The 17,788-nt window shown below is 39.6% G+C and overlaps 1 protein-coding gene across 1 annotated transcript; it reads left to right on the top strand.

Moving 5' to 3' along the window:
• The first annotated feature begins 14,793 nt into the window (after window positions 1-14,793).
• Window positions 14,794-15,729, top strand: Olfr353 (olfactory receptor 353). Its single transcript, NM_146941.1, has one exon. The coding sequence runs from the start codon at window positions 14,794-14,796 to the stop codon at window positions 15,727-15,729; it is 936 nt and encodes a 311-aa protein (NP_667152.1).
• The last annotated feature ends 2,059 nt before the right edge of the window (window positions 15,730-17,788 follow it).

Genomic DNA, 17,788 nt, shown 5'->3' with positions numbered 1-17,788 from the left:
ATCTCCCAAAGCACTTGTTAAAGCCAACCCCAGTGTCATTGCAGAGCTTGTTCTCCAGCCAGCTCTTTCTGGGTCCTAGGGGACCTGGGGGCATTCCTCTCCTCAAGAGCTAAGCTACCTACCAGGTGCAGGTCTCAGGAGTGCTATTCTGAATCACTTGCTGGCATGTTCTTTAGCTAGACTTGCTAGCCTGTTGGGATATGTTAGCAACCCATGTTTTAGACAACTCACTTCCTATCTTTTGCCTTCACTAAAATGAGATGGAAAAAGAAATTCAGAGTGTAAGTGATATCATGGCCATCTATGATTTCCCTAAGCAGAAACATGTGAATATGAGACACTCCTTCAAAGCATCTGAAAGTTTTAAGTGAGGTAGCCTATACGAAGCATATAAGCCATATCATTTTAAATACAGCAACTACTAGAAACGCTGGCCCTGCCTTCCATACTTCAGTTAAGAAGTCAACCCTTCCTGACTATATGATCATGATATGATCACAAATAAGAAAATAAACTACAGTATTACCCTTGTAGATGGGAAAATAGGTGCCCAGTAAGAATAATGATCTGAGTAGAATTCCTCCTACTGTATATTCATATCTAGTGACCATCCTCTTAAATCATAACACTGTGCTACTGTTGGGCATCTAGGATTATGTTGGGATCATTAACAACTTCACAAATACAAAAAAACCCCAAAATATATGAATTTATATGTATCTCACATTACTAGTAACATTAAACATTTCACTTCAATTTCTTTTGCAATGCTAGGAAACAAACCTAGGCTTTCATATATGCTAGGTAAGCACTCTGCCTTTGAAATATACCCACACCTTGTTTCTCTTGATTTTTATATAAATAATTATTTCTATTAATTTTCCTGTTACTATTTGTCCTTTTTTGAAATGAAGATTATATTTCTTTAAAAATGGATATTAGTAATAGTAAGATGAAGTAAGATATTTTATCTCCTAATCCTAATTTTACGTATAGACTTTTCAAAGCTATTTTTCTCCCCAATTATCTTTATATTAAAAAATCTTGTCCCAATGACTGAATGGGGGTAATTCTACTTAATTATTTCTTCTAAATTTTATTATTTTATTTTTGATCATTATTGATGAATATAGGTATTTTGTTTTCATGTAGGTCTGTGTGTCAACATGCATGCATGGTAGCTGCAGAATACAGATGAAGAAACCAGATCCCATGTTGCAGATGGTTGTGAGCTGTCATGTGGGTGTTAAGAACTGAACCCAGGTCCTCTGAAAGAGTATCCAATGCTCTTAACCACTAAGCCATCTCTCCAGCTCTCTTATTTATTTATTTATTTATTTATTTATTTATTTATTTATTTGTTGATTGATTTTTCTTTCATACAATACTTCCCAACCACAGCCTCCTTTCCCTCCACTCCTCATAATCTCCTCTTCCTGTCTCCTCTAGATCCACTGCTCCTCCATTTCACTTCAGAAAAAATCAGGCCACCTAGAGATATCAACTAAACACAGCATAAAACGATGTAAATAAGGCTAGACACTAACTTACATTGAAGCTGGACAAGGCAACCATATAGGAGGAAATGGTCCCAAGACCAGGCAAATGAATCAGACACTCCCACTCCCACTCCCACTCCCACTGTTAGGAGTCCCACAGAAACCTAAACAACCAAAGCATATATTCAAAGGACCTAGTAATTGGTTTCTGTAGCCCATATGGGCCTGCTTAATTGATCTCTGAGTTTGTTCTCTTGGTGTTCTCAACTACTCTGGCTCCTACAATCCTTTCTCCCACTCTTCTCTTACTTGGCTTCTCTCTATCATGATTATCCTTTACTTAACAGCTAATATGCACTAAATGAGTAAATATCAATTGTCTTTCTGGGTCTGGATTACCTTGCTATGGATGACTTTTTTCTAGTTGCATGTATTTGCCTGCAGAATTTCACAACGTCATTTTTAAACGTCTGAGTAATACTCCAGTGAATAATTATTCATTCTTTGGTTGAGAGACATCTAGATTGTTTCCAGTTTCTAGATATTATGAATAAGCCACTCTGAACACAATTGAGCAAAAGTCATAGTGATAGGATGACATATCTTTTGGGTATATATCCAAGAGTGCTATAGCTGGGTCTTGAGGTAGATTGATTCCCAATTTTCTAACAAACTGTGATATTGATTTTCATAGTGGCTGGGCAAGTTTTCACCCCCACCAGCAATGGAAGTGTTCCCCTTGCTCCACATCCTCACCAGCATGAACTGTCACTTTACTATTGATTTTAGCCATTCTGACAGGTGTAAGAAGGAATTTCAGAGTATTTTGATTTGCTTTTCTTTGATGGCTAAGAATTTTGGAATTTCTTTTTTTATTAGAAATCCTCTTTATTTACATTTCAAATGTTATATCCCTTTTCTTGGTTTACCCTCCGTAAGCCCCCTATCCCATCTCTCCTCCCCCTGCTCACCAACCCAACCACTCCCTCTTCCCCGTCCTGACATTCCTCTATGCTGGGGCATCAAGCCTTCTCAGCACCAAGGGCCTCTCCTCCCATTGATAGCCATCCTCTACTACATACGCAGCTAGAGCCATGGGTCCCTCAATGTGTAGTCTTTGGTTCGTAGTTTAGTCCCTGGGAGATCTGGGGGTACTAGTTGGTTCATATTGTTGTTCCTCCTATGGGAGTGCAAGCTCCTTCAGCTCCTTCAGTCCTTTCTCTATCTCCTCCATTGGGGACCTTGCGCTGAGAGCATCCACCTCTGTATTTGTCAGGCACTGGTAGATTCTCTCAGGTGACAGCAATATCAGGCTTCTGTCAGCAAGCACTTGTTGGCATCCACAATAGTGTCTGGGTTTGATGACTGTATATGGGATGGATTCCCCAGGTGGGATAGTATCTGGATGGTCTTTTCTTCAGTCTCTGCTCCACACTTTGTCTCTGTATCTCCTTCCATGGGTATTTTGTTCCCCCTTCTAAGAAGAACTGAAGTATTCATACTTTGGTCTTTGTTCTTCTTGAGCTTCATCTGGTCTGTGAATTGTATCTTGGGTATTTCGAGCTTCTGGGCTAATATATACTTATCAGTGAGTGTATACCATGTGTGTTCTTTTGTGAATTGGGTTACATCACACAGGATGATATTTTCTAGTACCATCCATTTGCCTAAAAATTTCATGAAATCATTGTTTTTAATAGCTGATTAGCGTGTAAATGTATCACATTTTCTGTATCCATTCCTCTGTTGAGGGGCATCTGGGTTCTTTCTAGCTTCTGGCTATTATAAATAAGGCTGAATATATGAATATAGTGATATGAATATAGTGGGGCATGTGTCCTTATTACATGTTGGAGCATCTTCTGGGTATGTGCCCATGTGTGGGGCAATGGGCTGTGCACAGACAGTCTGGTCCCCAGTCGAGCAAAGGTCTGAAACCCCCGGTGACCCGATGGGTGGTGACTTTCACCTGCATGGGATGGCAGGCCACATGTCCTGGGTCCCTGACTCCTATCACATAGCTTCAGCCTCCCACACCCCCCCCCCTTGCAGAGAGATATGTGGCCATCAATCAAATAGGAGCAGCACCAAGCCCTTCCACATGCAAATAAGATTTCCCCAAAGCTCTCAGACCAAACCAATGAGAAGTACCTGTTGTCAGACCCTTTCCCATCCTAAAAGTGTATATAAGAATCCTATCCAGAAGGATTAGGGGTTCAAGAACTACTCCATCATCCGAGACTTCATCCTAAGAGCTGTAACACTTGGGAAGAGATCTGCTCTCCTGCAGTGCTGCCTGAGGCTCTGCCACACTCATCATTGACTAGTTGGCTTCTCATAGGCTCAGCCTGACCTGACTCAGTGCACGGAATTATGGCACAGCATGGTAGAGATGGAGGTGGAGCTGACGACTGCAGCAGAAGCAGGGAAGCAACTTCCCCTCCCTGCCAGCACTTGCTTACATTTGCAGGAACCCTCACACCATGCCTGGCCAGAGAAGACCTCTGGTACTCAGGCCCATACCCAGGAGTGGTATAGTTGGGTCCTCTAGTAATACTATGTCCAATTTTCTGAGTAACCACCAAACTGATTTCCAGACTGGTTGTACCAGCTTGCAATCCCACCGGCAATGGAGGAGTGTTCCTCTTTCTTGACATCCTCACCAGCATCTGATGTCACTTGAGATTTTGATCTTAGCCATACTGACTGGTGTGAGGTGGAATCTCAAGGTTGTTTTGATTTTCATTTCCCTGATGACTAAGGATGGTAAACATTTCTTTAGGTGCTTCTCAGCCATTCTGTATTCCTCAGTTGAGAATTCTTTGTTTAGGCCTGTACCCCATTTTTAGTAGGATTATTTGGTTCTCAGGGGTCTAACTTTTTGAGTTCTTTGCATATATTGGATATTAGCCTTCTATTGCATGTAGGGTTGGTAAAGATCTTTCCCCAATTTGTTGGTTGCAGTAAGGGGCTAAAACCATCCTGTGGAAAAAAGGCAGCATTTTCAACAAATGGTGCTGGTTCAACTGGCTGTTAGCATGCAGTAGAATGCAAATTGATCCATTCTTATCTCCTTGTACAAAGTTCAAGTCCAAGTGGATCAAGAACCTCCACATAAATCCAGATACACTGAAATTTATAGAGGGCAAAGTAGGTAAAAGCCTCAAATACATGGGTACAAGGGACAATTTCCTTAACAGAACACTAATAGTTTATGCTCTAAGATTAAGAATTGACACATGGGACCTCATAAAATTAAGAAGCATCTATAAGGCAAATGACACTGTCAATAGAACATTTAAGTGCCTTGCAGGCATTTGGGGTTCCTCTGTTGAGAATTCTGTTTAGATTGGTACTCATTTTTAATTGCATTATTTTGTTGGTTGATGTCTAGTTCCTTGAATTTTTTATGTATGTTGAATATCAACCTTTTGTCAGATATGGGGTTTATAAAGATATTTTTCCATTTTATATGCTACCATTTTATCCTACTGATGGTATCCTTTGCCTTAGAGAAGCTTTTCAGTTTCATGATATTTCACTTCTTAACTGTTGATCTTAGAGCTGTCAATTGGTATTCTAAGAAGTTGTCTTCTTGTCCCCTCATGTCCACCCATCACTCTTGCAACTTCCCCATCAAAATGAAAAAAATTCATAAAGACAAAACAAAGCAAATTTAATGAAGTCATTGTTTTTTTACAAAAAGATTTATTTATTATTATATATAAGTACACTGTAGCTGACTTCATATGCACCAGAAGAGGGCATCAGATCTCATTACAGATGGTTGTGAGCCGCTATGTGGTTGCTGGGATTTGAACTCAGGACCTTCAGAGAGTATTAAGTGTTCTTACCCACTGAGTCATCTCACCAGCTTGAAGTCATTATTTTTAATAGCTAAGTAGTACTTCATTGTGTAAATGTGCCACATTTTCTATATCAATTATTCTGTTGAGGGACATCTGGGTTGTATCCAGCTTCTGGCGATTGTAAATAAGGCTGCTACAAACATAGTGGAATATGTGTCCTTGTTATATATTGGAGCATCTTTTGTGTATATTTATCCAAACTACCAGAGTGAGCGTTTCAGTACTGCTTCAGCTAGGCCACCCTATTCCACCATCTGCAAAAGTTAGGGTCATTTCTCCAGCTCCCATGTCCTCAGGCCAGCTCACCCTTACTTTCACCCAGTAGTGGTATAGCTGGGTCTTCAGGTAGAACTATTTCTAATTTTCTGAAGCACCACCAGCAATGGAGGAGTGTTCCTTTTTCTCCACATCCTTGCTAGCATCTGCTGTTATCTGCATTTTTGATCTTAACCATTCTGATTGGTGTGAGGTGGAATCTCAGGGATGTTTTGATTTGCATTTCTCTTATGACAAAGGATGTTGAACATTTCTTTAAGTGCTTCTCAGCCATTTGAGATTCCTCAGTTGATAATTTTTTAGTTACCTCTGTACCCCATTTTCCCAATTTTTATTAGATATTTTCTTCATTTACATTTCAAATGCTATCCCAAAAGTCCCCTATACCCTCCCCGTGCCCTGCTCCCCTACCCACTCACTCCTACTTCTTGGCCCTGGCTTTCCCCTGTACTGGGGCATATAAAGTTTGCTAGACCAAGGGGCCTCTCTTCCCAATGATGGCCAACTAGGCCATCTTCTGCTACATATGCAGCTAGAGACATGAGCTCTGGGGGTATTGGTTAGTTCATATTGCTGTTCCACCTATAGGGTTGCAGACCCCTTCAGCTCCTTGGTGTACCCATTTTAATAGGGTTATTTGGTTATATAGAATGTAACTTCTTAAGTTCTTTGTATACAATGACTCCATGAAATTTACAGGCAAATGGCTGGAACTAGAAAATATCATCCTGAGTAAGGTAATCCAGACACAAAGGAATGCACATGGTATGTGTTCACTGATAAGTAATATTAGCCCCAAAGCTCAGAATACCCATGATACAACCCACAAACCATATGGAGCTTAAGAAGAAGGAAAACCAAAGTATGGATGCTTCAATCCTACATAGATGTGGAAGCAAAATAATTACAAGAGATAGAAGGAGTGAAGGGTCAGGCAGGGAAAGAGGAGGGGGAGGGAAAAATGTGGCAGGATCAAGTGTGGGAAGGGAGAGGAGAGAAATACAGAGGGATGTGGCAGTGGGGGATGAGGAACTGGGGGTAGCCAATAGAAAGTCCCAGACACAGGGAAGCAAGAGGCTCCAAGGACCCAATGGGGATAACTTTAGCCAAAAAATAAAACAAAGGAGGATAGACCCTGTAGAGACCACGTAGGCATAGCCCCCATTTGAGGGGTGGGGTCATTCACCAGTCTCAAAATTTTAAACCCAGAATATTCTTCCCCAAAGGAAAGACAGGAACAAAAAGTGGAACAGAGACTGAACAAATGGCCATCCAGAGACCTCCCCACCTAGGAATCCATCCCATCTGCAGACATCAAACCCTGACACTATGGCTTCCTGTCAGAAGCTCTTGCTGACAGGAGCCTTGTGTGGCTGTTCCCTGAGAGGGTCTACCAGGACCTGTCCAATATAGATGCAGATACTCAGCTCCAACCATTGGGCTAAGCCTAGGGACCCCAATGGAAGAGCTAGGTGAAAGGCCGAAGGAGCTGAATGGGGTTGCAACCCCACAGGAAGAACATCATCAACTAACCAGACCACCCAGAGCTCCCAGAAACTGAACCACCAACAAAAGAGTATACATGGAGAGATCCATGGCTCCAGATACATATGTAGCAGAGGATGTCCTTATCTGACATCAATGGGAGGGGAGGTCCTTGGTCCTGTGGAGGTTTCATGCTCTAGTGTAGGGGGATGCTAAAGGGGTGAGGTGGGAGTGGGTGAGTGGGTGAAGGAGCACCCTCATTAAAGCAAAAGGGAGTGGGAGATTGGGGATGGGATGGGGCATTGTGGTGGGGCAACCAGGAAGGTGGATATCATTTGAAATGTTAATGAATAAAATGATTAATAAAAAAAACCAAATCATAGAAAACATCTTGTAGTGGAAGCTCTAGTATGTCATAGTGTGTCCCCAGTGTATTCCTCTGTTCACACATCTTATCTTGCAAATATTCATTATAATGATTTATTGGTCTTTGACACCATCAATGTTAGATTCTCTCTGGGATTCCTTCCAGTTATACATTTGCTGCCCTGAGAAACACGTAGATCCTGTAGCTTTGAATCAGCAGGACTTGCCCTTTTATTCTTCTCAACTGTTTGAAGATGATACAGATTTTGGTGTGGTCCAACTCAGAGCTCTGAATCTTGTCCTGGGTGGCAGCCTTCAGTGCACTGGCTCTCCCTTATCCAAACTACCAGGGTGAGCTTTTCAGTACTGCTTCAGCTAGGCTACTCTATTCCACCATCGGCAAGAGTCAGGGTCATTTCTCCAGCTCCCATGCCCCCAGGCCAGCTCCTTACTTTCACCATCAGGGCCAGCTCCACTATGCTGCTCAGGTGAGGTGCAAAGCTTACTCTCCCCTGAGTGCTACAGCCAGTGATGTGGCAGGGCCAGTTCTCTTGGTCTCATGACCTCAGGGCCAGCTCCATGACTAATAGAGGTAGCAAGAGGTGAAGGAGGAAAGGGTATCACTGCTGTACTTATGACACCTCATGTCAGATGAGTGGCAGGACCAACTCTCTGATGGTCTTTCCCTTGGAACCAGGGCCAGCCCTACTCTGCTACCCAGGCAAGGTGCAGGATCTGCTTTTCCAAGTTCTGTAACTGGTGAGGGTCAGGACTAGCTCTCCTACACCCATGGCCCTGTGTGCAGCTTTCCCAACTGCCAGAGGTGGCAAGGGGTGAGGGTGGGGTGGCATCATCTATGTACCCATGCCACCCCACAGCAGATAGCTTTTTCACACTCATGTCCTTTGACCCAGCTCACCCACACCCCTGCCATCAGGGCCAGCTCTAGCTGCTCAGACAATGTGCAAGGACTGCTCTCTAGAGTGCTGCCACAAATGAAAGATGGGGCTAGATCTCCAGAATGTGTCAGCTAGTGAGGGGTGGGGCCAGATCTTCGTAGACCCTTGACATTCACATGGTTACCAGAGGTTATTCTGACCAGGAACATCCCATTTTCTCTAGTGGTAATATGAAGCTCAGACAACTACACCGACCCCTGTTGCTGCTGCATAGCCACAGACTCAGATATGATTCTCAGCCTCAGCTAGGTTGAGACCTCACCATGGCTTCAGGTGGTGGAGCTGGCCACTTAAAAGAAGATACTCCTCTCTACTCTCAAGTCTACAGTTCCATCTCTCTTCATTATGCACAAGCTGCTTTACCTCCTTTTTTCCCCATCTGACCACCATATTCTTGCACATTATGGTGGCTTCCACTGCAGGCTGTCCATGAGGATAGCAGACCCCTGGGTGACATTCTCTATCTGTGCTATGTGGCATGGCAGCAAGTGGGTGTGTATGGCCTTCCTGTGCCATGTGCTGAGAGGCAGGCATGTAGGTGGCATGGAGGCCTGCAGGTTTCTCTCTGTCTTCATCCTCCAATACTGCAGGTAGGCAGGGCTCTATGTGTCTTTGGGCCACCCTTGACATGTGCCATGGGTATTTTTCTTTGCTATCATCTCAGCAGGAGTGGTATGGCTGAACACAGATCTCTGTCTTCCTCTACCTGTGCTGAGCTGCCTGGATTTTTATTTTATTTTATTTTTGTGTATTCTAAGCATAAAACAGCTTTGGTCGCCAAGCTTGGCATCAAGCTGAGATGAACAAAGGACTGTGAACTGCTCTGCCTCTGACTGTTATGAGAGCACTACTACCAGGAAGGTGTCCCTTTGTCCATTGCTAAGGGGATTTCTCTATCACCTTTCATTAATTTTAGTTTGAAATATATTTTCTTATATATTAAAATGGCTACATCAGCTTGCTTCTTGGTCCATTTGCTCAGAATATCTTGTCCAACCCTTTACTCTGAGGTAATGTCAACCTTTGATGCTAAGGTGTCTTCCTTCCTTCCTTCCTTCCTTCCTTCCTTCCTTCCTTCCTTCCTTCCTTCCTTCCTTCCTTCCTTCCTTCCTTTCTTTCTTTCTTTCTTTCTTTCTTTCTTTCTTTCTTTCTTTCTTTCTTTTGCAATATATGAACATTTCATTTACTAATTTTTTCCACAGGTCACATTTTCTTTATTCACTCATCTGTCGATAGATCCCTAACTGGTTCCATTTCCTAGCTATTGTAAATAGTGAAGTCATGAATATGGATCTACAATAGTAGTAGTTACTAAGGTGTATTTCTTGCAGGCAGCAGAAGGATATATCCTGTCTTTCCATCCATTCTCTTAGCCTGTATATTTTTTTGGGGAATTGAGTCCATTGGCACTGAGAAAAATCAATGACTATTGATTGTTAATTCCTGTTATTTTGTATTTTGTTGTTGTGGTTGTTGTTGTTGGTAGTGTGTGTATGTGTGTGTGGTATGTGTATGTGTGTGTATACTTCATTTTTATTGGTTTTGCTCATGTGAGAGTATTTCCTGTGTTTTCACAAGTATAATTAACTTGCTTGAGTGGGAGTTTTCTTTCTAGTAGCTTTTGTAAGGTTGGATTTATAGATGGATATTGTTTAAATTTTACTTTACCATGAAATATCTTGCTTTCTCCATCTACGGTGACTAAAAGTTTCATGGGTATGGTAATGTGGTCTGTTTTCTATTGTTTCTTAGAGTCTTCAGAACAAGGTGCCCAGGTCTGTCTGGCTTTTATAGTTTTTGTTGAGAAGTCAGGTGTAGTTTTAATAAGTCTCCCTTTATATATTACTTGCCTTTTTCCAGTGAAGCTTTTAATATTCTTTCTTTTTTCTGTATATTTAATGCTTTGATTATTATGTGGTTAGGGGACTTTCTTTTCTGATCCATCTATTTGGTTTTCTGTATGTTTCTTGTAACTTTATAGGCATCTTATTCTTTTGGTTGGGATATTTTTCTATGATTGTGATGAAAATAATTTCTGTCCATTCGAGCTGGAAATCATTTCCTTCTACTATTCCTATTATTCTTAGGTTTGTTCTTTTCATAGTGTCCTAGATTTACTGGGTATTTTGTAGTGAACATTTTAAATTTAACAGTGTCTTTGATTGATGTATCTATTTCTTCTACCATATCTTCTTCCAAGATTATCACTTTTATCTCTTGTATTCTGTTACTCATGCTCCTATTTGCTTGCTCTTTGTTTACATAGATTTCTTTTTACCAGAATTCCCTCATTTTGTGTTTTCTTTATTGCTTTATTTTTACTTCAGGTCTTCATCAATTTTATTCATTTCTTTCAACTGTTTGGTTTTTTCTAGATTTTTCTTTAGAGGATTTATTAATATTCTTCATTTTTCAGCTTATATTTTCCTTTAAGCAATTTATTTGCTTCTTATTTAAGCATCTCTAACCTCTTTATAAATTTGGATTTAAGGTCTTTTTATTGTGCCTCAGCTCTGTTGAAATATTTTGGGTTTATTGTAGTAGAATAGATGTGCTCTGGGATGGACCTATTTCCACCACTGTGGTTGGTTTTGTGTGTGTGTGTGTGTGTGTGTTGGTTTTTTGATACAGGGTTTCTCTGTATAGCCCTGGCTGTCCTGGAATTCACTTTGTAGACCAGGCTGGCCTCAAACTCAGAAATCTGCCTGCCTCTGGCTCTCTAGTGCTGGGATTAAAAGTGTGCGCCACCATGCCTGGTGGTTGATTGTGTTCTTATGCTGACATTTCAGAATCCAGGTTTGGGGTGATTATAGGTCTAGGTGACAGTTTCTATATTTGTCTTTGTTTGGCGGGTTTTTGCTTCTCCTGTTCTGGTCTTCTAGTCTGTGAGCTCTGTGGTTGAGTAGGGAGTCTCCACCAGACTTGGGGGATAGACTTCTGGTGCTAGACATGGTCTATTGTTGAGCATGAGGTCTCCATCCACATTGTGGGCTAGTATCAAAGAAAAAGAAGAAGGGGGATTTGTGGATAGTGTCAAGGAGAGGTGACACTGATAGAGAGAGAGAAGGAGGTCCTTGGGAGGACAGTATATTTGATATTTTGGCAGGCATGGCATATGTTTGAACAAGGGGTGTCTTTCTTAGAGAACAGAAAGAGTGGAAAAGTTTACAAGTTCCTGGCCTACTTCTTATTCTTGCAGGTGTGGCATGTTGTCTTTAAATTTTTAAAGACTTCATTTAAATATTTAGTTTTAAGTGTTAAACCTGAAAGTCAATTGTGATATAGTGGGAGGAAAAAAAATCTACCTTTACAAATAGCTATTTGCATTGACACATTGCACTAATTCATGCACGCTATATTTGTTAGATCTGAACATCAGTTGCTGGTGTTACTACAACCCTGAGACAGTTAAGAGTTGGACATCAGGGCTCTGAAAACATATAGCATGGAAGAGAATATTCTTAAAGGCATGTTGGAAGCTCAATGATTTTTTTTAAGTCTCAAATCATAGCTCATGTAAATCTAAGAATCATGCTTTCACTACCTTTTTTGGTGGAGTGGGAACATAATTTACAGTTATGATATTTGAAAAGCAAATGTAAACAGAAAGCAGTTGAGGATTCTAAATTTGGAGATCTTTCCAAAACTCAGTCAAATTGAGGGCTACATCCAGGCTCACTTTTTCTTTTTTTTTTTTAAATCTGAAATCCAACTTCCAAATTTTTTTATTATTATTTAATGTCATTGTTTCTCTTGTCTTTATGGCCTTTGTGTCTTTGAAAAGATCTTCTCCTATAGGAATCATGATTAGAGTCAGATGCATGAGCTTAGTATAACACCTTTAACTATAAGCATGAAATTCTTCAAGAAATGTATGTCCTATTAAACTGTGTGCAGATATAGACACTGGTAGATTTGGTATTGCTTTGGTAAGAGTATAGGAAGAGGAACCTTGTTCCACAGATATAGATTTCCTGTCCTACAAAGAACACTTTTACATTAACTGCCTTTATAATTCAATGTAAATAGAAAAATTCTTTAATATTACTATGAAGGAAAAAAATAGACCACCACTGTTAGTGACATCAGTGCTATACTAATTTGGTCAGTTACACAAACAGAGGTGAGACATAAGATAATTATGAGTGCTTACATGAACAAGGCTCATGGGAACTCTGTCCCTTGACTCCTTCTTTGTATGTGTAAATGTCCAATGTGGAGTCTGCTCAGGCTCTTCTAGGAATCATTCTGATGAACTAACATCTCTCTTTATAAGTTTAGGTTTGAAGCTAAAATACACATTGTTTTAACATTTCTGAATATTTGGTTCAGATGGGATCTGGGCACCATGGGTTCATGGTCATCTCCAAGACTCAGCTTGTACCCTCTCTCTTCTCTTGCTCTCTTACTTACAGCCAGTGAATGTGGCTAGGACTGCTTCAGACTTCCATTCATATCTGACCTTTGCTTGTCTTTGCACTTCTTTACTAATCCCTTGACTCCTTATCTGGAACCTTAAAATAACCTTGCTCCTGCCATATGTTATAAAAATATAATTAAATTATATTTTATTCTAAGTTTAGCTATGTGATTTCTGGTCACTTGTTATTTGTTTTTATTAGTCATGATTCTGACCCCCTAATTCCAATTAGTATCTCAAAAATTTTGTCAGGAAGAATCTAAGCTTTCTCCTTGGAGTTAAGTGAACATTTGCATTGGTTTCTTTTCATTGACCAGTGTAGAAGTAACCAAAGGAACTGGAATGAAATAGCTCACTCTAGTGCTACTCCATCTATCAACCTTGAGCCAACTCTTATCTATTTTGATTAACATAGTAAAAAAAGAAACTGTGGTGGTAAGTAAAATTACTTAACCTTGGATATCAGAGAGTCTTCTCCAAGTCTCTGGAAGCATCTCATTGGTGTTTTAAAATTCTGTATTTTTTTCCTGAGGGCACAAATAGTTAAATGACAATAAACCTGCCCAGAGGAAGGATGAAACAAAGGATACTAGTTACAAATGTTTGAATAGAATAACAAAAAAGAGAAAGTAGAAGTTGAGACTTGGGTATTCCTAAAGAATTTGAGGGGTGAGTGCTTTCTACACTATTTCTTACCATAGACTACAGTATCACTGTATAACAATAGGCTCATGAATGCATTGCATGCTGGAACAGCTAATACAAGACTTATTATTCATTTCTAAAATGACTTAATATTTACTTTTAAAGTCTCAATGGAAGTTAATGGACCTTCCAGTTAAACAAAAGGTATTTGGCAGCTTACGTCCCATCATCTTGATGAGGTTGCAACCCATTGGGTCTTAAGATAGTCTTTCTCATTTTGGTATGTGATTATGTGTTAAATACAAGATTTTAGTCTTTATGTGGCATGTTATTCCTCATCACGAGATCTTGTAGGGAAAGAAACAGTTTTCAACTCTTTCTAGTCTCTCAAGAAGGTTGTATATTTCTGAAATATTACCAAATTCAGTTATTATAGGATACAGAAGAAGGGAGATTATGTTTTAAGCTATCCCTCTTGCTAACACAGAAAATACTGGCTTCAAAAATGAGCAATACTTAAATATATCTTTATTGACTTGTAGGAAGTTTTCTTTTTAAGTCTACAGTCTTACTAAGAGAAAATGGAAGCAATTGTGACTTAATAGGACACCAATTAGAGAGTCTAATTCAACAATACAATATAATACAATACATACTTAGTCTATATACTCTTCTAATGCATAATTAAAAATTTTCAATCAATCACCTTACATTTTGGCCCAAACTTACTTATCCATAACTCAGACACTTGTGTTGAACTAGGTAAATATAATTTAACATAGTTGAAAACCAGGAAGGAACTTTAGGATGACTTAGTTTTCAAGGACAGTACAGTTTTGCAAACTGTATCTTAGAGAGTATAAATGAATAGTTCTCAAAGGAGGTTAAAATTTTGTATTTTAACAAACTCTTAATGTGGTTTTGATAAACTAGTATACTGCTAAAGACTGCAAATATCTGTGCCAGCTGATCCTTTAGGCTTTACTCAGTTCTTGAGCTTCATCTTTGTTCTACTCAATCAGGGGGACAAAATAGCAAGGACCAGTGGTACATATGTTGTTAAGCTAGAAATCATGATATATTAACTATAACTGTGGAAATGAAAAGGGTTTGTAAAAGTTTTCAGAAGGATACCAATATGAAAAAAACTACTGTCATGTTGGAAATAAAGTAAATTTAAATACAGACATAGGTGCTCAGAAGCCAGTGCCTGCATCTTGCAAATCAACTCTGCATTCTGACTATATTTTCTGACCTACAGATGCTCTAGACTCATGGAAAACCAGTCCAGTGTCTCTGAATTTTTTCTTCGAGGAATATCAGGGTTTCCAGAGCAACAGCAGCTACTCTATGGACTTTTTCTATGTATGTATCTTGTCACCTTGACTGGGAATGTGCTCATCATCCTAGCTATTAGCTGTGACCCACACCTTCACACTCCTATGTACTTCTTTTTGGCCAACTTGTCGTTTGCTGACATGGGTTTAATATCATCTGCAGTGACCAAGATGTTGTTTAATGTTCAGACTCAGCGCCATACCATCTCCTATACTGGTTGTCTCACACAGATGTACTTATTCATGATGTTTGGTGATCTGGACAGCTTCTTCCTGGCTGTGATGGCCTATGACCGCTATGTGGCCATCTGTCACCCTCTCCACTATTCCACAATCATGAGTGCCCGAGTCTGTGCCCTGATGCTTGCCCTGTGCTGGGTTCTCACCAACATAGTTGCCCTGACTCACACTCTCCTCATGACTCGACTGTCCTTCTGTGTTGTTGGGGAAATAGCTCATTTTTTCTGTGACATTACTTCTGTCATGAAGCTTTCATGCTCAGACACTCATGTCAATGAGTTAGTGCTTTCTGGCTTTGGAGGTACAGTACTCATGGTCCCCTTTGTAAGCATTGTCATCTCTTATGTCCGCATAGTATTTGCTGTCCTTAGGGTCCAGACTTCTGGCGGGAGTTCAAAGGCCTTTTCTACTTGTAGTTCCCATCTCTGTGTGGTCTGTGTTTTCTATGGAACACTCTTCAGTGTCTATCTGTTCCCTTCCTCTGGAGAGACCACGGAGAAGGATGTTGTAGCAGCTGCGATGTATACGGTGGTGACTCCTATGTTGAACCCCTTCATCTATAGTCTAAGGAACAAGGACATGAAAGGGGCCCTAAAGAGGCTTCTTTGTCATAGGAGAAAATTTTCTCCTTAGCAAGAGCAATGTTTAATAAAAAGACAGGGGATGAGTTAGATAAGTAGTGTTCATTTTGGAAATGATTGCTTGCTAACCAAGAGATTATTGTCCTGTTAATCTTTAACTTTAATCTTTTCACACATAAAATTAAGACTATAAAAATACAGAGATTATTTATGAGTTGTATTTTTGTATACTATGTAGTTCACAGTAACCTGAAACTCAAATTTTTTTTTATTTCTAAGTTTTGAGATTACAGACATGTAGTACTATAGCTAACTCAATATTTTCCATTTAATAAGTTGCAGGGTCAAGTAAAACACATTGTGAAAGGTATTTATTAGTAATAGAGTTACAAATATGAAATAGTGGGTATTCAAAACCAATGATGTTGCTGTTGTCACTCCTAATATCTCTCTCAACTCAGAAATAATAATTTCTCTTAAATTCATTTGTACTGCAAGTATTCACAGAGTAGTTTCTATGTGCCTGGAGCTAAGCTCTGGCTCTCAGATAGAACTTAATAGGTAAAATCCATGCTTTCTCGTCATTTCATTTTAGGTAATTAATCCATCGATATATGGAATTTATGAAGTACCCATCATGTCCATAGGAGTAAGTGCAGGTTATAAGAGAAGTAAAGGATGCATTCCAGGAGATGCAGAATAGATGAAGGATTGCCTTCAATATTGAGTTTTTTATATTTATTGATGGGAAGCTGGACAACCAGTGCAGTATTTAAATTTCTACACTGGTTGTCCAGCTTCCCATGATTTGCACAGGATTCAGCAAGGATGATATTGGAACATTTCCACTGCTAAACAAACTGTTCAATGCTACAGCTTCCTCGGACCACCGGGTAAGAATACTGAAAGGACATTTCTATGTTTGTTTAGGGATTTGTCTCTATATATAGAATGTATTCCAGTAGGTTAAAATAATTTACAAATAGAAAATATATGAAATTTAAAGATATGTGAAGCTGGTATTTTGTCTCCAAGTATCTCAGAAATACTAAGTTTTAGAAAAACAGACCATATAATTTTCAGTGTTACATTTGGTGTGACCACTATTCCCTCTATATCAATGCATAACTTCTTATTGCAGTATCTAAGTTTAAATTTGTATCTTAAAATGAAGAGCTTTGGATCAGCAGATGCTAAATTGGTTTAGTTACTTTTTTATTCTACATGGGGAATGTTATAACAATACAGTTATATACAACTTGGTTATCCCCTTTCAAGGCATTCTCCTGGGCTTTAATACAATTCAGGAAATAAAGAACTAGTTGTGCTATTTAGCAATCCTTTCTCTATAGGCACTTAGGTAAATTTTCTTTTTATCTTTAGGAGTCTACTGAAAGTAAAGAGTGCAAAATACTCCACTTAAATTAGGGGATTTATTTAAGGGCTTACTCTTTGGCTAGGGTGTAAAATGTTACAGCAACTCTGAAGATTAAGGTGTCCTTTGGGAGATCAAGACAACTCAGGGATTTGCCATGACTGCAGTTGATTTTGACTACATTAATTTCAAAGAAAAGACAATGCCAGGGTGGCTTTTGTTGGAAATTATGATGGAAATTCTCTGAATGTGTTATTACTTTGCTCAACACTGACCAACCTGCATTTACATACTGGCTTCTGAAATGAAAAGTGAAAAACAAATCTCAAACTTTAGCATTCTTAGAGAGCTTTCTCTATACCGAGTCCTGACACTTATAGTCACAGATTCTGAATCTGTGGTGGAGTCTCAACTCTTCAGATCTCCCAAAGTGCCCCAGGACCCTGAAGAATGCTGATGCTGAAGAAGAGTGCTCTCTTTCTCCAGGATGACTCTTAGCCCACCAATGGTGTAATACACATCTTAAATCATTTGTTATTGAACTTGTTTCCCATAAACTCCAAACCAGTTAGGAGGGCTAAAAGAGAACTTGCATTCTCCCCAATATAACTGTGGCAGTAAGGGGCTGTTGCAGTTCAGAGCATATAGAGGACCACCAAGGGATGCTGCTGACCATCACTATTCATTAATCTAACTCTTTTTTAAAATTAGGTATTTATTTCATTTACATTTTCAA

This window comes from Mus musculus, chromosome 2 (assembly GCF_000001635.26).
Source record: "Mus musculus strain C57BL/6J chromosome 2, GRCm38.p6 C57BL/6J".
In the NCBI taxonomy this organism is placed as follows: domain Eukaryota; kingdom Metazoa; phylum Chordata; class Mammalia; order Rodentia; family Muridae; genus Mus; species Mus musculus.
Note: the sequence above shows the minus strand (reverse complement) of the source record. Positions and strands in the feature narration are given on the sequence as shown.